Source organism: Harpia harpyja, chromosome 12 (assembly GCF_026419915.1).
Source record: "Harpia harpyja isolate bHarHar1 chromosome 12, bHarHar1 primary haplotype, whole genome shotgun sequence".
NCBI classification, from domain to species: Eukaryota; Metazoa; Chordata; class Aves; order Accipitriformes; family Accipitridae; genus Harpia; species Harpia harpyja.
Window position 1 is genome coordinate 33,908,520 of NC_068951.1, and position 23,818 is coordinate 33,932,337.

General features: G+C 45.7%; 1 protein-coding gene across 1 annotated transcript in view; it reads left to right on the forward strand.

Moving 5' to 3' along the window:
* DIS3L2 (DIS3 like 3'-5' exoribonuclease 2) overlaps positions 1-23,818 on the forward strand; it is a 196,262-nt gene that overhangs the window by 124,687 nt on the left and 47,757 nt on the right. The window contains 1 exon segment of the mRNA XM_052803032.1: positions 5,491-5,724. Within this exon segment, the coding sequence (XP_052658992.1) occupies positions 5,491-5,724 (234 nt within the window).

Consider the following 23,818-nt stretch of genomic DNA (forward strand, 5'->3'; position numbering starts at 1 on the left):
ACCATGGAACGTCCAACTAGAATAATCTCACAACATGGTGGGGAAAGGAAAAATATTGGTGTGAATCTCAGGAACGGAGAACTTCCTGCTCCTTGCCAGGTCACTTATCCATTTAATGCCTTACCTCCAGCAGCAATTTGAAGCTAATGCTTTGGGTGGGACAAGATGTTTCCCCCTGACTCCAACCCTGCCTTGTACTCATAGGCAGTTGTGCAATTCAGTGAATGCGGGCAGTATCCCTCTGTGGACTCTCTGGTAAACAGACTATTTCATTCTTCTTCAGAGCTGCAAATTACATCGATCCAAATAAAGTGTGATAGCTCTTCAGCAAAGGCACAGCTCCATCCTCTGCATGTGTTATTTCCAGGGAGCAGTTGTGGAGGCTGTCTATCAGTGCAGCGAGCTGCCTTCAGCTGCCTGTCAGCTCTCCCCAGGTCTTCATTTCTCTCCCTGTTCCCCTCCCACACTCTTTGTAACCCTAACAATCACCTCTGGTGATCACAGGGTCCCCTTGCTAATCGAGAAGGGGTAAAGACTGCCACTACCAGAGGACTCTCCAATCTATGCGAAGCACACTTTTTGTACTCAGAATTACTTTTTTTTAACCAGTGTTGTGCTCATGCACAGCTCTCTCTGTGGAGAGTATTTCTTGTGCCAATTTGGTGATTTTTCACAAAGATTAACTTTACTTCCTTATTATTGTCCATGCTGCTCTAAAGGATACCGAATCTTGTTTTGTGCTTTAGCAAAATACGGTTGCAGTCCTATAGCTGTATTTCTCCAGTGAGTCCCTGCTCAGGCACTGCGGTGGGTTTTATTTGTTCGTTGTGAAAAGCGTTCTACTTCCTATAGCGACAGCATGATTACTCATGAGGCCTTCTAATAGTAGCTACTTCATGGGCCTTTTATTGACTCTGGTCTTTGAACAGCTAATAGTAAAGTCTTAATTAAAATCAGCCTTTAATTAAATCTTGTGTCTTGTCCCCTGCAATATATACATTATTTGCTTTTCAAACAATGTTCAGACCAACCCAGTCTGACCAGTGAGAAAACAGAGGAGCTGCAGTATCAGCTTTACACCTGCTCAGGGAGCTGATCTCTGGAGGAGCAGTGGTCTGGGCCATGGCCATGCTGCCCCTTGGAAAGCAAACCGCCCACAGCCATCTCAGCAAACTGGTTTCTCCTAGGAGGCCTTTCGGGACTGCAGTCTTAATCAAGGTCACTTGATTTGAATATCAGGTGAAGGCCAGAGAAGAATTTACTCCTTCCAAGAGGAAAAGTGGTTGCAGGGCTTTTGCCCAGCAGGGCATTCTTGTAAGAGCTTATCTCTTGGGTTGAGTTGGGACAGAATGTGTCTCCTGTATTTCTAGGTGTTACTGTAGCCTAATCTCAGTGTAAACAGGATCACATGCTCTCCCAGGCTCTGTTGGGTGAAAGGGGGGGTGAGTCACAGGGCCCAACACAGCCTTTGAACCTCAGCTGGTGGGGGAGAGCCGTGAGAACACTGACATTGAGGAGACGACATTCCTCAGTGAGGGATGCATGAGGCCAAAGAGCACTTCATTGCACCCTGTGTGCACAGCAGTATCATACCCTTGGGCTTGCAAAGCAGAGCCCAACAGCGCTACTAGAGGCAAGAGCTGCTCTGAGCTCTCACTGTTACTGTTCCAAAGCAAATAAGTCTAGAGCTAATGCATCTCCCAAGGAAAAGCCACACAGATTCCTCACTTGAATGTGACTATTGATAGGTTGTTGGGATTTTTAATTCTTGTTTCTTTTAGAAAAATAATGCCAGACTTAGCCCTTTCTTAGAGACAGGCACTTGTTTCTATTGCTTTTGGGTTCTGGAGTTTTTCTCTTCTAGTTTTCACTGAGTGTAACAAAATGTTGCCTGAGCAGCACTCCGCATAGCTCCATGGACTCCAGTGGGATAGTGTGACATGATGTATCTGAAATGACTTTCCAAGGGCAGAGGCGTTAACCATATTGTTGCATCTGTGCTGTTCTTCAGAAGCAGAGCTGGGCGTTTATAGGAACAACGTAGCACGTTCTTGTTCGGATGCAGTCAACAGAAAGATATTTGAAAACAAACGATGCAACTCTTCCTTTTAAGTTATTGCCTGCAGATATTTGAAGCACAGCCCTGCTGGTTCCTTCTACCAGTGATGAAGAAAAATTGCTTCAGTCTGAAACAACCTATACAAACAATGTGTCTTCTAGGCTCAAAACTGTTGTCATCAGCCAGGACACGATATGGACACTGCCTTGCATGGAGAAAGTCCTCAGCCTCCTGCACAGCTATGTCACACCCTCAAAGAGACCTGTACCACCAGGGACTGTGCTAATGGGAGGGTTTCAGCTGAGCCACACTGACTGCCATCACATGATGTGCTGGGGACTACAGCTTTTTCTCAAAAGCAGCCAATGCTGGGGAAAGCCTTAACATAACCCTAGAAATGTCTCGGATACTGGTACTCTTTCTGGAGTCTGGGTGCGCCAGGTTTGCTGTGATGGGGGAGACCTTGCAGACTGGTCTTGCAGGCTACTCGTAATCTTTGAGTCTCAGCTTATGACCCCCAAATGTTGCTCGTCTGCACTGCTTTGCCCATCCATCAGCCACTGGTACATGGGCCAGCCAGCCTTGTGCGGCTTTCCCTGCAGAAGCAGAGCTTGCCCATTCTCTGGTGGGGTCTCCAAACCAGGGATGCAAGGCTGTGGTTACCCAAAGTCTGCTTGGATGGCCGCTGAAAGCAGAGATGGGGGGCATTTCCAGGAAATACTTGGACGGTGGGTAGAGTTAAGTTAGCCTGCTGCAGCAAGGCTGAGTCTGGCAGCGCTGCTCACCACACACAGGGATTACTGGACTGCATGAGCAAAATGCGTCCAAACTCCATTCTTTGCCTACGTGACGTGTTTAATGCATCCAGGCAATCTTGGTGAGAAGGTGTTTATTGGGTATGTTAATAAGAGATCTCTCAGGGTTGTTACTGTCCAGTTTACACCTGTTAGAGCCATTGCAGGAATGGGAATTGGGCACTCTGCATCACGCTGCTTGGTTGCCTTTGAGAGACCAAGAACACAAAAAGGAATTGAGGAAACAGAGGAATAAAAGAAATTTAATATCTGCTACTAATGGGCTGCTTGTTCTGACGCTTTGCCCTGAATGTAGCCTGCCTGAGATTTGACATTCTAGTTATATTCTGGGGGCCCAATATGCTGCATCTCTCATCTTACAAGGAAGTGAGCGGAGCTCTGAAATATTTGGCCTCTTCTAAGCAAGGAGAAAAATGAGGTTTTGTTGAAAGCTTCAAGTTCAGGCAGCAAGGCGGAAATCCGGTCTGTTACCTCTTGCAAGGGACAGAGAGAGCTTTTGGAAGCCAGTGGCAGAAAGCACCATGTAGCCTCAGAGCTGGCTTTCAGCAGTAACCTGGGGACTGGGGAAAGTGCTTCTCTTCAGAATTACCCTTCTGGTTTGTGCCCTGTCCTTAACCCTTTTCAACACGCGTGTACATGATGGAGTTGACTCACCTATTTTATAGAGCAAAATGAGAGTGCTCTCCAAACACAAAATATTTAGTGTGTAATAATATAACAGTGAGGGCCAGAATTGATAATGACCTTTGATGCAGAAATTAATAGCTGGAGGTGGAGGAACTAGCAGGGAAATAGAAGTAGTGTCTGAAAACGTTTGAACAGCAAGTTGAAAGAGCTGCCTTTTACAACTGGAGGGTCTGTAGAAGTGCTCAGCTGAAATGAAGGCTGCTCAGCCTGGCTCCCAGATCGTCTCAACAAGGAACACTACCTTTTTGGTGCCTGAGTACCATCCATGTCTTACTGAAGTCTGAAGTATCTCTATTGCCAACTGGCTAATAGTCTTCAGCTTGCTGGAAGGGGATCATTTAAAGAGTGGTGCAGCCTCTTCCACACCAGAGATCGTGCTTGCTTAATATCAGGAGGTTTTTTGAGTCCAGCAGATTTCATCAGATGTCACTGACCTACCGGATATGGATCCCCCATCACCACGAGAAGCTGAACCACATTTAACAGGATGCAGCAGAGTGCAGAGCAGGTGCTGCCATCACTGTCACAGCATCTGTGTCCAGCTTTGTGACTTTCTCTTCCTTTCTTCTTGGCATAGAGCAAGGGGCACACACAGAATAACCATGAGCCAAGGGTCAGAGCACTTTACATTGCAAGACATCACTTGCTGCCTCTCCGCTATTAGGACACTTTCTAATTAGAAATGAGCTTAAATGCCCTGTGACTTTCAGAGCTCTGAGCTGCTGACTTATACTGCACATATGTTCTGTGGGGCATAAGGGAGGGAGGCAGCGAAGGTATCTTGGGGATCAATCCTTTCCTGTTAAGAAGAAGGTTTGCCTTTCTGAAGCAATGTCCTTGATGAGTCTGTCATAGAGCGAGCTGGCGGATCTCCCCGGACACCGTCACTTGCAGAATTTACCTTGTCCTGCTGTGCTGATGAAGGGGTAAGGTGGCACTTGCAACTAAGGCAGAATTACAATTCTCCATTCATTCTCTGAGCATTTGTGCGTTGAACGGTTTATCACAGACTGCATCTGTCTCCAGAGCCCTCATGCCAGTGCTTTTGACTTTTCTGAAGAGCCTTCTGCCCTTTGTCCCTCTGCACTTTCTCACTGGCTTGATGAGCTTTTGATCTCTGTTATATATCTCAGCTGAAAATAGATTTTCCTTTCTGCTTTAAGAAATAATGCTGAATTGCTATTTCTACATTGGTGTTCTGTTACGATGTTTTAAAAGGGAGTGGCTTCTGGTTTAAAATAAAAGAATTTTGTAGGCGATTTATAGATTATTTTCCTCTAGAATCCAAAATGGTTTGGAAGCTCAAAAAGGTTCCTGGCTTGAGTTTGGGCCTAGGACCATAGACATGATCACAGAAACAAGGGGTCAGTGACTGGCCATCTCACCTCCAGACCACCAAGGTCCTACTCAGGCACTTTCACGAGTGCTAGTCAGACATTGGGGTTCCTGCAGTACTCCTGAAAACAGAGTATTTTAAGGCCAGCCCCTCGTGCCCTGCTGGCCACACTCTAATCAGAGAGGTGGAATACCATCTGCTGTGTTTTAGATAGGAGATCCCTTCTTGCATGTGTATATCTGCCCGTTGTCACTCCTGCACCTAGTAACCTTTGAGTCAACTGGCTGATTTCAGCTCCCAGATGGGCTGTAGTTCTTTGAGCGCTATGAAAGAGGGAAATCAGGTAGAGGAGGGAGATCCAAGCAGTTCCCTATGTATATGCAGAATATATTGTCCACATACATGTTCCCAGACACTAGAGAATCTATATGAGCAAAAGGCCTGGTGGTCTCAGTATGAGAAGATCTTCTCTTGAAGATCACAGTCAATGATGAGGTCTGGTGTCATTCCTTCCAGGGTTTGTACAACTTCCCAAGATTTTGTGCACTGGAAGAACAAGTCCTCAGATCAATTTACACTTTCCAATTTTGCAGATCCTTGATGAATGGTTTGGGCGGACAGTCATCTGCTCCTGCATGAAGCTAAGCTACGACCATGCACAGAGTATGATTGAAAGCCCTGGGAAGGTGTTCTCACCTGAAGAACTACCGCCTGTCTCCCCTCAACACTCAATAGCTGAGATCCAGCAAGCTGTGCTGAACTTGCATCGAATCGCCCAGCACCTCCGCAAACAGCGCTTCATCGACGGTGCTCTGCGCTTAGACCAGGTGCGTAAGTCCAGACCCTGTAAGGGGCTTCTGCTCCACTGAAGCAATTTCACGTTGTACTCCCTAAGAATTTCCTCATCAGTCTAAAAACTTGAAGGGGAAGGTCAAGGCTGGAATAGAAAGGCAGGTTTACGTGCCAATGTCTTCTTAAGAGCGGCATCAGATTATGTACCAAAAGCAGTAAGTAAAGTAGGATGAAAAGAAAAAAGTTCCTGTTTTTTAAGGAGTGGTCCATCTTTCAACATTTTTCAACATCCTAAAACCCTGGTGGACTGCATAAGTAACTCATACGGTGAAAGAAATCATGACGGTGTCATTCATTATCAAGCAGTTCAGATAGCCTTAGTGCACATTTCACTGTGAAAGGCTCGTCCTCCACATTTATTTCTGTGCTTGCAATACTCATGTTTTCCATAGCTTTCATAGCAGTTCTCTGCACAGGGAAAATGACTAAATGTTATCTAAGCTAATACATATAAGTGTTGGCTGTGTTTCAGAGAAAGAAATGCTAGTGAGGAGGTTTTCTGTCTGGGGTGATTTAAGGAATCTTGTACCAGTTGTTGTATGTGTCATTTCTATTTTACAAGTAGATCCAGATATTTTAGATTATGAGAGCAAAAATACTTTTTCATTTGAGGTTCAGCTGCTCTGAGGTGGCTTCTGACAGTTTTTGTGGATAGCAGGTTCCAGTAATTTATAGAACTCAGTGGCCTTCCTGAGCAGGAGACAAAATAATCTCTTAATATAAGGAAGCTCTATTGTTTCATTTTGCAAAATGAGCATGAGTCAACATAAGGATATTGCTGAGAAAGAAGCTAGTGTACCAAGATATGTAAACAGGACTATTGTATGTAAGAGGTATGTTGTAATCCTTCCATTTTACTCGGCATTGTAGCGTTGTCTCCAGTTGCAGGGAAGTCTAATTTTAGAGAAATCCTTGCAGAGCAAAAAGAGCAAGGAGTGTCTATAATCTGTGACCTTCCCCAACAGAGCACGTGGCTTAGTCTGGCGAAGCTGCTGTGAAGAGGAGGCAATGTGCTTTTCCCCATGTCTAAGATGGACAGGATGACACTGTATCTTGAGTTTAAGTAGAGGAGATTGGGGTTATACTTTAGGATAAACTTTCTGGTGTAGGCATTGTGGTGTCTGAGGCTATATTGCCTACATCTGTTGCAGGAGGACTTGGAGGACTGGTTAGGCACTCATAAGTGAGCCTGGAGCAAGGGCATTTGCACAAGGTCTCTCCTTGCTCAAAGGAAATAATCATTCTTCAAATTGTATTCAAATAATTTTTGGAAATGTGACTCCCACTTTGAAGTCATGCAGAGTTTTCTTAAACCTCTTTCGGAACAGAGGCTTCCCTCTTTGAGGTTTATCGTACAATGGCTAATAAGCTGGGCTTTTGTTCCCAAGCACACTCTGAATGCTAGAGAAACATAAAAAAACCCAGCCTTTGCACTTGATGAGCTAACTGGGAAGCCTTGGAGATGTCTGGGTTGGAACAACAGTCCACAGTGACTGGGAGCTGTGGCCCAACAAGGTCACTAGCTGCATTCCACAAGTCACGGTGTAGTCCTGAGCGGTCACCATATGTGCCTGAGCTGAGTACCTGTTATCAAACTAACCCCAGGGAAAATATGTTTTAAAACAGCTGTGACATTTTCAATGGGAGGATTTGGCCAGGGAAGCATCCTGTTCCAGTGATACCCCATAAAAGATTAGCTGTGTTTTGTTTTGCTCTGTGCTGTTACAGAGGAGCCGTTAAGGAGACTGTATTGGAGCATCATTTGTGAGATCGGGGTTAAAAGCCACTGCTAAGGGCACCAGAGAGGGCTGATTCCTACTCAGACTGGTTCCTAACCAATGTGATAAACTAAGTTATATCTCATAAGTGGCACTTCATGCTGTGCAGAATCCCTCTCCCCTGGCAAGAGTGTCAGAGCGAAAGTAATGGTCTTTGAGAAGGAAGTGTATTTTGGTTCAAGGGACAATTTCACCATACTTACTCTTTTCAAGTACTGCGTTGCTAGTCGTATTTTGATAAACTACACCCTCCCCAGCACATGGATGAAGTGGTTACCGTAAGGCCTGAGTACAAACAGTATGTGAGGGATGGGTGTTTGGACATGGCCAGCAGTATATGGCTGGAGAAAACAATCTGTACCTTTTAATAGGAGATGAGTCCCTCTGCCTTTGCTCCCTCACTTCCCTGAGTTCCCATGGATGCAGTTGTGCACTGGGTCTGACTTCCAGCCATGAGCAAGCGAGCAAGGGTGGGTCCAAATGGGAAACACACCTTTCTAATCGCTGGACCTCTCACTGATTTCCTGTTGAGTAATGTAAATCCTGAACAATGGAAGACAAACTCCAGCAGGAAACTAGGGGCAATGAATTATCAGATTCCAAATAAATATGTGAGCAAAGGAAATGATCATCCCACAGTCTTAAGGGAGGGGGTAGCTGGGCATGGATGACTCCTGTGCTTTTTTTTCCAAGGGATGTGAGCCCTCTTCCTATACATTGCATTATTTTTGAGAGCTTCTACCTTGGGGTCACTCCTGATTGAACAGCGATGACTTTTTTTTCTTGCTTCTACCCTGCCATTTTTCAGTGTGACATGCTTGTGTGCTTCCTGTTGGTATTAAGAAAATCGGGGGGAAGAATCTCCTGTCCTGCTTTGTCACTGGCTGTGGTGGCCTTGGGCTGCTGCTCTCCCTGTCTGCCTCAGTTTCCTCTTTGGAATGATATTGATCTCCCCCATAGTATCTGTATAATTTAGGATTTATTCCCCAAAACTAAACATCTCTCAGATGAAGTCATTCATGGGTGTATCTTTATAATAGCAGAAATACTGGTTGGCCAGGGAACTTCTTGCACCTGACATAGGATGGCTCCAGTAAGATGCAGCAGTGTCAGGCTCGCTGTGCCATGGTGAGAAGAGTGTTTCCTGTTTGAATGTCGCTGCTGAATTTTTGTGACCTAGTGTGAGAGTGGCATCTGCTTGCCCATGGTTTTATCTTTTAGCAGTAATTTTGGAAGCAGGAATCTCTGTAGCTCAACAGATGAAGAATATATTTTATTTTTTTAATAACTTGGGAATTACATATCTGGGTCACACAGAAGACCTTGAGACAAATTACAGAGGTAGCACACGGTCTTGAAAGCTTAGGATCTGTGGATTCAGTGTCAGTATATATGTGTCTCTTCGGGGCTGTGTAATTTTGAATTCCTGCCTCAGTTCAATCCTGGCCATGGCAACCTACATACCTGCCACTCTTCCCCCCCGCCAGTTCCTTTCATGCCTCTGCAGAGGTCTGTAGGGGAATCTTGGTGCATTGGACCTTGGGTCTGAGGACCTTCTTTGCAACCAGACCCACACATCTGTCACTCTGTGGGATCTTGCTGTCCCCATAGGCCCCTTCTGGGGCTTTTTCCCTAGAATATGGTTTCCTGTGCTGCCTGCCAGCTTCGTAGCTCCAGAAAGCAGCTGAGCACTGAGTTTTAGAGGTTTAAAGTCTTTGCACCTTCAGCGGCTAAGGAGCTTATGAAACTTTGTCCACACAGACAGAGATTAATGTATTTCTTCCCCTTCTCATTTAGAGCTGTGGCTTTTAGATGTAGAAGCAAGAGTTGCCTTGTACTGTGACTTTGAGAAAAAATGTTCAGATATTTACAATACTGTCTTTCCCCCCTGCCTCTTTCCTGCCCAGGACCATGAAATGCCACCCCTGTGCTGTCCTCTCACAGCTCGTGGTGCACCCGCACTATAAATTGGAGCAGGGATCTGACCTGGTTTAAAAACCAAAGTGAGCACAACCCACAACTTTCCTTTTTTTTCCTGGCCCAGTTACTTTGAAGGTGGATCACTTCCCCAAACCACAGCTTTTAGAAACACTAGCCAGAGAATCAGATAGAAACTTGCTTTCAACAAAAACCATCAAGTTTGCAGAAAAGCTCCTTAGCTCCAGCATGCCTAGAGGAGACCTGCGGATAAATGGTTCTCTTTTTGGCCTCAACAGTTTATAAATGAATCACGAGGACAGATGCCTACAAGAAGACAGGTTAAAAAGGATTTCTGTGAATATTTAAAATTAGAATACCCCAGGATGCTGATCTGTCTCTATGACAACTGTCTGTGAGCTGAGCAGTGGCTTTGTTGTGCTGGTGATTCCGCCTTTGCCAGCGCACTTATACCTGGGTGCTCAAAACATTGGCATTGACCAAAATTCATCGTGAGAACAATCTAAAGTGCATTTGCATTAGACCAGTTAATGGCATTGAATTGTTTGCTAGAATAGCTTCTCTCTCTGTTTTCTGTGCAACAGACATTCAGCTTTGCAGGTGTGTGCAAAAAGGGAAGAAAAAAAAGATAAAAATGGCAAAGATGAGAATGTTACGCAAATTTAAGGGTTGAATTGCTAGTGAAATGGTCTCACTTCTGCTTGTTCCCAGCCTGTGTGCCGTGCCACTGTCTCGTTGTCTGAGCAAGGGTTGTTTTTCCCTGTGGATCTCTATTGTTTTGAATAACTTAAAAGTAGAAAATTTGTATTGTTGTAGCTCTGCACCACACTGGAGACCTTACCTATGGTCCTGTCCCATGGCTGCTGGGAATAAGGAAATAAGTGGTCTTTGACAATAGCTTTGTTTCATTAAGGTTGGTGGGACTCCTGAAGTATTAGAGTATTTCTGCTGCAGGAAACATAGGAAAACAAGCAAAAAGACTCCAAACACCAGAATGTGTGCAGAATACCAGCTCCAAAACACCCAAGTATGTGGCATACTGGGTATATTAACCAGCTCTGTATAGTTTTTGAAGCTCTCAGAACTGACTCTGCCTACTTGATGCAAACAGCTTTGAGAAGTTGACTCAAGCCATTCACACATGGAAAACGAGGAGGAAGGAGGACGCTGTACGTGCAGGATGTGACCCTGTATGTTGGGAAACTTCATCTTTAGTTGTGGCTAATGGGATAGGACAGAAACACATAATTTTAGACAGTTGCTCCTGCTAATGCCATTTAATTGGAAATCTCAAGAGCCACAGATTAATTACTATCACCATTAAAATATTCCAATATGAATGACTGCTGGAAATAATTATGGGAAATTGTTTTGTCATATTTCCTGCCTCATATCTGCATAGTAGGCATTCAGGTCTTTCCTTCTTGCTACGTGGAAGTAATAAATATTTCTACCCTGGTTAAACAGTCATTGTGCACAAAATGCAATATATTAATATACCAATGGAAGGCACTTTGGGTCGAAAGAACTGTTTAGATGGGACAGCAAAGGGCTATAATAATGTATAGACTTCAGTTAACTGAATGCACCTATGTTTTCCCTAATAGTATGATCTGAACTTATGTCTTAAAATGCTATTGGGGCAGGAAGGCCATCCTGGCTTGAGTACTCCCTGGTGTGATGCTTAGGTTTTCTAGCCACGGCTGCTGTATGTGCTACCCCTGCACACTCTCAGTGCACTCACCTTTCTGGGGAGGAGTAAATGGTTTTGCTCCAACCCCTGACTCTTGGCTGCATCTCTCTGGGGAGCATTGTTTGGTTGGGTTTTTGGCCAGTATCAAAAAGGAAGTCCTGGTGCTTATCGCCTAGGATGTGACATTGGTACCAAATTCATCTTGGATTTGGTTCTCTCAGGGTAGGCTGAGGTGTGTACCTGCTTTGGCACTTGCTTTGGCCCAAGAGAAAATCCAAAAGGCCCATTTATAAAATCCTGAAAACTGCCATGATACCTCCCTAAAGCGACCATTACAGCAACAGTGCATGCATGTGACAGCAGAGGCGGGGTAGGCTGTATGTATGGTGCTGTAAGATAAATGGAAATGCAGACTGACAAGGAGCTTTCACTATTCACTTCCTATCACAATTCCACCATTGTCTGCTCTTTCTCTTTGATGTCTGGTTAGAGACATCACTGATACCCAGAATGGGGACGGCAGGTGCTATACGATCATTATGGACAGTTGCTTATACTGTGTGATACATAAGGCAGCTGGGGGGATGTTGGATGTATTTGGAGATTAATTTCCTTTGGGGATTTTATGTCTTTTGCGTAGCCCCAGTTAATACGTCAAAATGAGCACCTAAGGCCACAGCTTTCTACTGGGGGATACTGCTCTTCCCCACAGGAGTAATCAAAATGCATTTGCAAAGGTACATTAGGGAAGTAGGAACGATTTTAGAAATGTCTTTCCTGCAGTACCACAGGGGAACATGGTACTTTGCAGGCAAATATGAAATGTCATCGTTGCCGTCAGGAACAGGTAACGGCTCAGGTCGGGCAGTTTGCACATGCACCAAGGATGCACGCAGGAAGGAAGCGTTGAGGGGTTGTGCTATGGGAGGGGGTCTGTGTTGGGTGAGCGTCTTTCTCCTTGCATGGAGATGTTTGCATTGCCAGTAGGTTTTAAAATATTGTGATTAAATTAGGATTTTGAGTGGAAAGCCCTCTGAATGTAATCTTTTGCCCTGGGATTTTAATGAAGTCCTCCCAGGGGTGTGACTAGGATTGATGTCGTCGCACATGTCCCGCCGTTCCCCGATCATTCTTTTAGAGCTGAGCAGCTGTGTCCCAGCAGGAGCAGGTGGTGAAGTGGTCGAGCTGGCTCCGGCAGGAGGGGGGAGTCGGACGCTGGAGCACAGGGCTCGGCTGTAGAGCATCGTGCTGGGAGCCACCGCAGCCAGATGTCTGGGCAAACACGGCTGGGAAGGAGCTCCCCACACAGTGGTGCTCTGGCATTAATTTACCATCAGTAATGCAAGAGTGGGTTATGACTTTATTCTTCCTGGAGTAAGTATTCCAGCCGCTAGCTCAGATATTCAAATTCTCTGGTCATGTATGAGTGTTTTTCTTCTAAACAAACACAGCTTAACCCTTGAGTTTTATTAAATCTACCATAGATCTGCAAGCTCAGAAACTTCTCAAAAAAAAGGGGGTCTTACGATTTAATTTTGAGATGCTGTTTGACACAGACAGCAACAGCTTCTTTCATCTGCCAGCCTCAGAGCAAATATCAGAGGGGAGGCTGGCTCCATCCTTCCAGGCGATGGGAATGGCACAAAGAGGTAAAGCTGCCTGAGCTCAAGTGGTGAGTCAGTGGCAGAGCTGGCAGGACAGCCTTTTTCTGATTCCCAGGCCAAATCCAGCATCTTAGGCCAATGCTGACCGTTCTCGTCCTCTCATGTTTATTACTGACAACTGTTGAATAACAATTGGTGCTTTTTTGTTTCTGCTGTTTATTGCTGGCCCATTTAAGGGCAGGGGTTTTTATCCCAGTTCCCCAGTAGGTACTTCTTACAGTACAGAGCAGAGAAACAAGCCACATCAGCATGAAGGGCTGACCCGTAGCTAGCACATCTCTGCAGCGTAGAAGCAACCAGCGTGTTTCACAAGTGGTCTCTCTCCCCAGTCCTTTCAGTTCTCAGGCTTTGCCTACATGTGCCACGACCAAGCCAGTGTGCTGCTGTCCCATGGAAGTCTCTCTTGCTCGCACAGGACAGAGTTGCAGTGGGCAGTACTTCATCATACCTTCCAAATTGCTTGGCTTTTTTCTATCGATTGAATCCAGTTGGTGATCAGCTGTTGCAGAAGGGGGTGAGCTGGCAGTCATCACATGCTGACCTGCAAGTAGGGTTGAAGGTGTTTGCAGGTACTCAAAATTCACACATGAAGCAGACATCTCTTGGTTTCCTGGATTAGCTGGATGCAGATGGGTCTTGCCCATGTTTGTGTGATAGGCAGCCTGGGGTCGCTTGCTCATAGGGACCTCAGACAGTGCCAAATAGTATCTCTAGGGGAAAGAGCGCATCTGTAGCATGTGGTGGCTTAGTGAGATGGAATGTGTCCCAAACATGAAGCTGATAGTTAAGGTGAAAAGAGGATTCAGTTCTTGATCGAGCTGAGCAAGCTGCTCACTGGTATCTTTGAGGTTGGTAGGGAGAGAAGTAGTGGCTTCTGCTGGTTTTATTGGAAGAGGTTCAGGACGGAAAAACTGGTTCTCAATGAAGCAGAAACAAACTGGTTCTTCAGTGTCTCTGATAGCAAGGCAGATAAAACCCAGGAAAACATGTGTTTGTGTAAAGGTGCATGCGGGGTGAGTGCTGGGAGGAAATTTTTATTTTACATTTTCTGCTGAGGAAACAATCCTTGTTCTGAGAGTCTTGCCCTCCAGTTGATGGTGTTTTTCTCCCCTGGTGATGAACAGACGTCATCAGAAAGTCTCTTCTTGTTTCAGATTCCGTTTATCACATATTTGAACAGAGACTTGACAAGGGTTTTTTTCAGGTATTAATTATAGCTGACTGCATGGCTAATCCATCATTCTCTTTAGATGGAGTCACTGGGTGTAGAGTGATGTAATTTCAAATGTGATCAGTCTGCCATAGGTGAAGATGTAGCAGCTCTTTGTCAGAGCCAGTTCGGTTTCACCTAACAGTAAATGGAAGAAAGGCTAATTGTATAATGACAAAAAACAATGTCTGGAAGGAGATGAAAGATTCAGACTTTGCAATTCTGTGATTTCTCATTTCATTTCCAAAGTGAGAGGGGAAAAAATTCTTGATTTCCTTGACCACAACTCGTTTTATCAGGTGTCTCTGGGCATGATCACTCCGAGTCCTAGGATGTTTTATCTTTTCTCATCCATAGCATACAGATGCTGAAGTACAAAGATGGTCAGAAAGCACCTGCGGTTTCCACAGTCCTCTGAAATGAGGTTATAAGAGTCTTAGCCAAGCTCCCAGCAGCTGAGCTGAGGACAGAGCTGATCTTGCCCCATCTGAGGAAGCCAGTGCCTGCTGAAGTCCGTTTCCGGGTTTATCTTTAAACATTCCAAGTCCAAGCCCACGTCTCCTGAAATTATATGCCCTGCTAAAGTTTGCAGTGATTCATTGGGAGTACATTTTGTTGAGCAACCTCTTGGTTTTGTTTTGAAAGCAAGTGGCTTTGAATCTGTCTTTAGTAAGCTAGATCATTTATCTTGCCCTTCTCTACATCTTCTTACGGTAATAAGGAAGTTGTTCAAGCATACAAGCATAATTCAGAGTGTAGATTTCCCCTGAATACGTAATTATGTAAAATGGGAGTGTGAAGCATGAACGTAGGTCCACGTTGCACTTGTTTCTGAGATTTGTCCATACTTGAGACCTCCTTGCCAAATGTGCTCCTTCTTTGTGCAGCGCTGTGTTCAGCTGTGGGAGACACTGCGATTCCCTGTTCCTTCCTGCTTCCATCTTAAGGTACAAATACCCATCTCTCCCCAAAGATACGTACTCACAAGTTGTTGCATTGTCAACGCCGTAAAACCTGACACGACTATTAAACTTCACCCTCTGAAGGGAATGCGTTCTCCACTTTGGATCTAGGCTGGTAGCAGATATTTTGCATTTGTGCTAATTAGTTACCAACCAAGCTGGCGACAGTCTGTTGCCCATCTGTGATGGGCTACCATTAAATTGATGGTCACTTGAAAACTAAGCAAGAGGCAGTGAGAAAGTAGCCACAAGAGTTTGTTGGACTAGAGTGGTTTGAGAGACTTCAGACATCTGGAAGAAACCAGCCATGCAAAATCACTATGAAGGGGGCTTTGTGGGCAATTCCTTTAACCGGACTTGACAAACTTGTTTCTGTCACATAAATACAAGCTAACCAAGCAGTTGCTATTGTTTGGTTTTTTTAAAAAAACAGTCTAGCCTGAATACAACAAAATTTAATTTGTGCCTGCCTTGACAACTGAAGTAAACTGGCCGTGTCATGGGTTTGATCCATCTGATCCTGCTGACCTTGGGGGACTGCAGAGCTGTAGCTTATTGCATGTCTCATGGCAAGGCTGAGATCAGCCCTCCGACTGAGAAATTCTCAGTCCCATGAATCAACAGGAGGTTTTGCATTAGCTTTAAGGCTGCAGTTTCACCTCAATTTCAAGGTCTCTGTTCTAATCTCAAGACTCTCCTTGTTTTTCTGAGAAGAAACTCCGTTGATCCAGCTAGCACTTTACTTCTGATTAGCATGTTAGAGTAGAACCTGACCCACAATACTAGGAAATAAAATGCTTAAATAGCTAAAATGGGATTTAAAAAAAAAATGCAATTTATTAAATTATTTCTCTGTCAGTGATGTGTTTAGCAGGTATAGAAGACCCAATGAACTAAAACAGGCTTTGGCATTTCGGAAAGTGAGTCATTTTTTCTGTTGCATCATGTATAAACTTTTCCCTTCTCATGGATGTATGGTTGAAATTACTTTGAGGTTTTGAATTTTCACTTCAGCTCTGTTTTTTATTATTTTCAAACATTACTGAAAGCAATGGTTGATAGTCTTTAATACTGTGTTCACATTGCTTTGCTCTTTAGTTATTTTTTTTTAAATAAGCCAGTGGGCAACATATGGGTGGTTAAATGAGCTGGGGAGTTACTGGTTTCTCATGTTTAGGTAGGAGTAAGAGGTAGGTGTATTGGTGGATCCATAATGTGGTGCCAAGGGGTGCTGCTGTCAAATAGCCTTTATGCAGGGGACCAACCTTGAAATCCTTGTGCAGCATGGTCATCTCTTTTCAAATTCTCAAGCATTTGTACAGATTCTTTGAAATCAGTTTAAAGACCATGAACATGGTGCTGTTGCAACCAGCTGAGATAGCAAACAGGCGTGTCATTTCTGAAAAAAGTGCAAAACAGTGTTAAACCCTCTGAGGTTCTCCATGCTGGAATAATGTTCTTGCTCAGTGTCCCAGGAGTTTTAAGATAAAGTCTAGAGCAGACAATGAATACTGAGAGAGGCCAGATAGAAATATAGTATCTAAATGGAGTTTCCATAGGTCAGGCCCAGCACAGAAGCCAGTTGGTCTCCACATGCCAGGACCAACAAGATGTTATACATGCTTCTTGGGATGAAGAAGTCCAGCAGATGGAGGTGTGTTAAACCTGCTCTTGTGTGCGCACTTTGTAGGCAGAAGCGGCTACTCCTTAGGGTAAACTTGATGACCTTCTTTTTTTTGAGTTCACAGCTTCCATCTGCAGCTGAGCACTGCAGGAAAGAGAGGACTTGTCCTAACCGCCAAGCAGTTGGGCAAAGTAACATCATCGGGGCTTCATCCCTTCAGGAAAATTGTTGAAAGGCAGGCAGTTTCTACAACCGACTTCTTTGGGCTGGTGGGTTTCTTCCACAACTTTGGCTTGGTATGCTGCCATGCCTGGTTCATCCTTGCTCTTGCTGTTTTGTAGGTAGGTCTGTAGCTTGCTTTGGACCCAGCACTGAGGATCAGTGTTTTTGCTAGAAGTAGCCTTTGTAATAGTGGTAGCATAGCAATGGGTACAAAATACAATTCAAAGGAGGAAGACTTGCTGAATAGAGCTTAAACAGCCAAGAAGTGGGTGACACCACAGGCATTTCTCACAACCCTCATTAATTTTCATTTTGAAAGAGTAATGTTTGGGGAGGCGTTTTTTTGTTTGTCTAAAATAAAAAAATCTTACCCTCCTTCATGGAGCTGCTGCCCCAAATGTTTTTAGAACTACTGTGTAGCTGCCTGGTCTACCTTGTCTCGTTAGAAGCTGGTTTGATCTTCAGTCTTGGCAGGTCCCGTGGCAGTCTATGAGATCTATTAGAAGGGTCCAAGGTGACTCTTTGGTACGAGAGAGTAGACATTTCACAGCTTGCTGAATGTCAGCTGTGACAGTGTGGTGCCGGGGATGTGCTGTGTCAAGGCTTGAGCTGCATTTATGGCATCCTGGAAATGTAAAGCTGGAAAGGGCTTTAGGAGATGATCCTTTCCTTTTCCTGGCAATAGCAGGAGCTCAGCTGGTAGTGGTCCTGTGCCGTGTTTGTTGTTGCTTTGTCACGGAGCCTTTGTAGCTGTGTAGTCAGAGCGAGTTCCTCCTGGGGTTGTCTCCATGGCTTTCACCCACCCAGCCATGCCGATACAAAGTGTGTGCTGTTGGGCCTGTCCCTCACGTGTCCCTGATTAGTCATTGCCTGGAATCTGAAACACTAAAGGCCTGCAGAAACCTTGCGAGGAGCTCAGCCAAGTGTGCCAAGGTCCTCTGGGGTAGAGTTCAGCAGTCTGAAGGACTCGCCTGATTACAGCAAGGTAGTCATGCAAAGTGACTCACACGAGATTATCTTTAATGTCATCGAGTGTTTCTTCTCGGTACAGTTGACAAGACAACCTGCTGGCTGCTGTTGTAACGGGGTTTTACTTGATGTGGCTGCAATGTTGCGTGGTGCAGAGAAATGCCGGGGTGCGAGATGCCCTCTAGTGCAGTGCAGGCAGCATAGCTCGGTGCTCCCCTGGCTGGTGGCATCACTGGGGGCAAGTGGTGCGCCTGGGTGATAACCGGAGTGGGCAAAGCCTAGTAGAAACCTTTGCTCTTCAGCTTTAATTGGGAATTTCAGCCTTAGGTTGGGTTTATGGAAAGCAGCGTGAGGTTTGGTTTAGGGAAGAAAAAAAAATAGTCCTTTCAAAAGCAATTTGTTCCTGCTTTCTGTGAGCAAGGCTTCCAAATGGACTCGGTCAGTTCTGCAGTATGATCAACAGGACTGGAAAAAAATACCAAGTGAAGTAACACAGTGGCTGTGGTAAACATGAACTGAGGCCTTGGAAGTAGCTAATGGCATACCACAAGAGTCTCCTTTCACCCACCATGGGCCATGCCAGCAGCAAGTGCTGCCAGCGCTGGCGTCTAGCAGAGGAAAGCATCATTTGGCTCCCTTTTGGATTTCATTACTCTTCCTGCACTCCCTCCTGCTCACAGCAAAAGCCTTTCCAGTTGTAAAGAAGTGAATTAACTCCCTTCGTGTCAGTGATGGATGAGGTGCTTTCTCCCCCTTCAAAGAGGCGAGCCGTGCTGGTGAATGCGGGCCAGCGGAGTTGAAAAGCCCAAGCGGAGCAGGAGAGCCCGTGGGGTGACCCAGCTGTCAGGCAGGACACCCTGGGGACAGCTCCCACCCGGTGCCCAGCAAGTGGGGAACAAAAGCCACTCTTAGCACGCTCGCCCGGCGTCGAGGCTCTTTTTTTTTTTTTTTTTTGTCCTGCTTTCAATGGACTTGGGCACATCCCTTAACACACAGCAGCCGTTTGTGCGGGGTTCACAGTGCCTCAAAGGCTTTCAGAGGGTGCTTCTCCACGCTGCACAAAGAAGGGTTAGCACGCCGGTACTTGGGAGATCTCCTTTCAGGCGTCCATGGCTAATCATATTAAAGGTGACCTCGTGGGCAGCGCTTTCCATTGTTGCCATATGTTTTGTCCAGTGCTTGAGTGATGTTGTGCATTGGAATGTATTCATGCATCTCCTAATTTAATCACCAGGCTTAATCCCCTCTCCTGTTCTACACCCTTAGAATTTACTGGCTCCTTTCTAGCCTCCCGTGCATTGTCTGGGTCTCCTTCACAAACTAATACCGATGTGTGGAGATATCTTTATTTATTTACTTACTTTCAGAGTGTATTTAAAAAAAATAATCTCAACAACAAACCCGGCAACCTCTCCAAAGGGTGAGCAAGCACAGTGGATGCTCTAGGAGGCTGATCCTTTGTCCCTGTGATCTTTTTCTTCCAGCTTTTCCATAGAGAAATTAAGGATTAGGCTTATGGGTTTAAAAAAAACAAAACTAAATACTACAAATGGAAAAATGACTGAGAAAGTGGTGTGTCTCCTTTTAATATTGTTGGAATAAATAACTAATTTTAAGAACTTGACTGTCTCTGTAAAATATGGTGTTGGTTTCTGCCTTTAGAACTTACCGCTTTAGTATGGACACCTCCAGTTCCAGGACTGACTGGACAAAATTAACCCAACAAAGACCCAAGTCCATCAGGCTGGGAAACTGGAAAGTCTGATTTATGCAAAACTACTGCAAAAACCAGAGAGCTATGCAAGAGTTGCCATGCTCTGCAGAAGCCAGGCATTTCTAGGGAGCAGTGCTTTACAGACTGTCTTTTAAGGATGATTTCTAAAGATTTTTCTAAGACTTCCCTGCCCCAGCCAACTCTGCCATGTGGAGGGGTATGTTAAAAATGGGAATTAGAGATTCAGTTGTGTTGTGACTTGCTTTAGGAGTGGATGGGGTCAGTCCCAGCAAGGGAAAGCAGCGATGAGATTTTAGGATGATACACGATCAGGTTGCCAGTATACTGAACTCCCCCAGGGGCAGGAAACCTTTTAATTTCCTTACACTTGCTGAGGCAGATTGTTAAATAAATACCTCATGCTTTGGTTCGGCTCTTAGATTCTCCTTCTCCGCATACAGCATGCTGGTACCCACAACTCTAAACAGTGGACTACATCCCGGATGTCTTTGAAACCTTAAACATAGCTTGTACCAATTTAACTGAATTACAGCTTTGAGTTTCCCTCTGTGTGCATGTCTCTGTGTGTGCATGCACACACGAGTTTCTTGCAGCTGAGTTCTCGCACATGAGCTTGCTGATCTTCTGTGACTGTGTGTTATGGTTTGGTTTTGATAGGAGGAATGACGTAAAAGATTGCAGATTTGTGACTGGATTTAAAAATAGTTTTAAAATATTATGTATCTTCATTTTGAAGAAATGCAATACTGCTTGGAAACCACAACTACTGAACATAAACCATGTTGAGCCCCTTACATATGTTAAATAACAGTGCGGAACAGAGGGTTATAAACAGCCTCCTGTGCATTAATGCTGGAAGAATATCAGTGATCCTACCCCCTGTGCTCCAACCTGGGGATCAACAGCAGTGTCATGGGCTCTGACATCAACTTGGCCGTACAAAGGTACTTTACATTTTACACTGCACCTTTTCAGAATGAACCTTGCCAGAGCCCTTTCTGAAGCATCTACATGCAGAAATCGCTTCCCCGCTGAAGTGCAGCCATGTCGGAGTTGGTGGAAGACGGCTGGCCGTGGGTTAGCTGGAGGGCAGGGTGCACGTCCCACTGCCAGCAGGCTCTGGGCTCGCTGGGACAAGTCGCCTGGCTCCCGTCCACTCCTGCTTCCTTCTTTCCCTGTGACAGAGGAGCTGCAAGGTCCCTAGGAAAATGTGAGTGGGAGCAGGTCGCTGCCAGAGGAATTCAACGGAGCCACAGCCAGCCCCTTCCCAGGGGAGCCCAGCGGTTATGCTAACAGCAGCAGTTCTTGCTGTCCATGGGAACGGGCAGGGATGTCCTTGGAAAGCTTTGGATCTCCTGCTCGTGCATCGAGCAACCGTGCTTAGACACATCACGAGATTCAGTCAAGGGAGAGGAGGTCGTGGCACACAGCCCACCTCTGCCTGGGGAGGAGGGAGCTGGCACTGCCATGGCGGGATGCTGCGTGGCGTTTTATGGCATGCAGTGTGTGGAGAAGGTGCTCTGCAGAAGACAGTGGGCTGAGTGTGTATGGCAGGAGATCCCTTCCCATCCCATGCTGTTAACTGTGTCGGGGGAAGAAGGTTTGGCCAAGGACGCAACACAGCTGCCTGTTGCCTGCAGTCCTGGCAGGTTGTAACAAGCTGTGAGAGAGTCCAGATTGTCCCCAGAGAACGACTCGAGCAAAGCTTGAGTCAGCAGTGCTAGGGCTGGACTTCAGGACTGCCAGGTATTTCACAGCAGCACCCCAAAGGATGGGGGAGAATGGTGTGACTGTCAAACTGAGATCAGCATGGTGTGATCGGCGTATTCTGCATCTTCATAGTCCCAGCTCCAGTTTAATGGCCTGCAGATATAACTAAACCTAGAAATACTGTTGTGATTTCTCTTGTTACCTGGCAGACCTCTTATCATTTCGGCACAGGGGCTGTTCATATTTTAATGGGTTTATCTCTTGTATGGAGGGTATTACAAGCTTTCATCTGTCTTCCAGTGCAACTCTACGGAAATCCCTCCAGGCATGAGGCAGTACCTGGGCACTGAATTAATCTGTGCTCCTGGGTTCTCACAGCTCCATTAGTGGCTTAACAGGGGAAGCAATTAGCATTAACAAACTTAAGAAAATAGGATTTGCTGTGTTTGATCTGCCCTCGGCTCCTTGTATCCTCCCAACAGCAATGACAAAGACTGGGCACATTACGGGAAGACACAAAATAGTCATAGGGAAGACACAAAATAGGTTGATTTGTAAAATGTGTATCAGCATCCTCCAAGGCTCGTGGAAGTGGGGGGAAAGTTGTGCTATAGTCAAGTGCAATAAAAGACACCAAACCACTTTTCTTCCTGCCACGTGCACAGACACATCTGCACCCACAGCTCTTACCTTGCCTTTCCCTGTGACTTGAGCCATTTGAAGACAGCGTGGTGTCCCATCCTCCTTCAGGTAACCACTGCTTTGTGTTCTGTTGCTGGCATGAGGCTGGGGCAGCTCTTGGAAACCATCTGGCACTTTGTGAAGGGCTGTTTGTCCCCCTGCTTTTCATCAGATGACCATTTACCTTTGCTGGTGTTCTTGTTCTGTTTTCCATTAAAGAAACTGCCTGCGAGCCGTGCTGTGTTTCCCTTGTGGTGCTATGTTCCTTAGCAGAGCTGTGCATCCATCAGTGGCTGGATCTGCCCTTTCTTTAGGAGCCGCTGACTTCTGCAACGCTGTTGTCTAGACCGTGGGCTCTCGCAAAATAGCAGGGCCAAGCATGAAGGTAGACTTCAGGCTGCTTAAACCTAGGGTCAGTAAGTTGAGACCTGTTTTCAGACATGACTGTCAAGTGTCTGAAAACAGCAGTTGGGGATAATGACCTGTTACCTGTACTACTCTCTAATAACGACATACCAAGCTGCAAGTTTAGACAGGGTTTCCACTTGGTTATGTGACTTTTCATCTAAAGCAAACATGGAACACAACAACTGCTTTTCTTAAGTCTTTCAGGCTCTCACATACTGTTTTGCGACAGAAATGCCTTAGGGATCCCTTTCTGATCAGGCTTTGATTTTCTTCATCAGATCAAGATGGTGTATACATGGACTTCCATATTGCCCAACCTGTGAAAAAGCTGGTGTCGGTCCCACAGACCTCCTCAGGTCCCAGGTATGACCGACCAGCAGGCTGCAAGCACTGTGGCTGCAGAGAAATGCCTGTCTGTTTGGCTGCTGACACTTGTCAGCTTAGGGGAAATTTTACGTCAGCTCTACGCTTAAAGTTTCTCTCCTTGTTAATAGCGAGAAATATTTCCTTTTTTTCATGGTTACTTTAACTCACTTGGTTGGTCTGTTTGCTCCAGGATTTTCAGAGTCGTGGACGTATTTGCTGCTCTGCCAGCCCGTGTTGTACAGTGAGCTTTCCAACGAGCTGGGGATTATGAGGCCCAGGGTCACTCTTAGTCCTGGGTGTTGGTGGCGGGTGCTGCTGGTGTCGCGCTCCCCTTCTCCAGGCTCTGCACCAGCTGCTGGTGCCCGCGGGCTTTGGCAGCATGGTGTCAGCAGCTGCATTCCCATCTCTCTTCTCATGCAGCAGACCCTGGCCTTGCCTGTTCCTGTTCACACCAGTTACAGGTCCCTGTGCTGCTCCCCTGGCCGCTGGCTGTTGGCCTCTGGTCTATCCTGGGGAATTTTAACTCTCTGATAAGGTACGTGATGTCTGAGTGCTGCCCTCCAGCCATCAACTTCTTCATGGACAGGGACACTTCACTTGCTGGCAACTCTAATTGCTTTGAGAAGGGTCAGTCCTCCCTCCCCAGAGTCTCTGGGCTTGTTTCAAATTCCTGATTGCAATCTAGCCTCTTACTAGAGTCTTGATTATCCTCCTTTCCCAAATTCCTGCTTTCCCAAGTGAATTTCCATATCTCCCAGATGAAGAAGAGGCCATTGGGACTAAGGAGGACCTAACTGTTCCCCTGCATCACGTAAAGCCTGTAGTCATCATCGGTCTTCAAAATGCAAGAATTTTCTGCAGCCCAAAACCTCTCATCTCTATTGAGGCTGGTAAAGCCCAGCTTGTGAAGGCTCTATTATTGCACAAGATGAAATCAGTGAAATCGTCTTTTGTCAGAGCACCGGCAGGGCTGGGAGAAGTGCAAGAGCCGGGAGTGCTTTAAAGAGAAGCTGGGAGACAGGCTCTGAGTAACAGAAAACAGCCAAGCAGTGAAATGTAGCATGTATCTTGTTAGTGTCACAGTTTTTTATGTGGCATTTCTTAGGGAT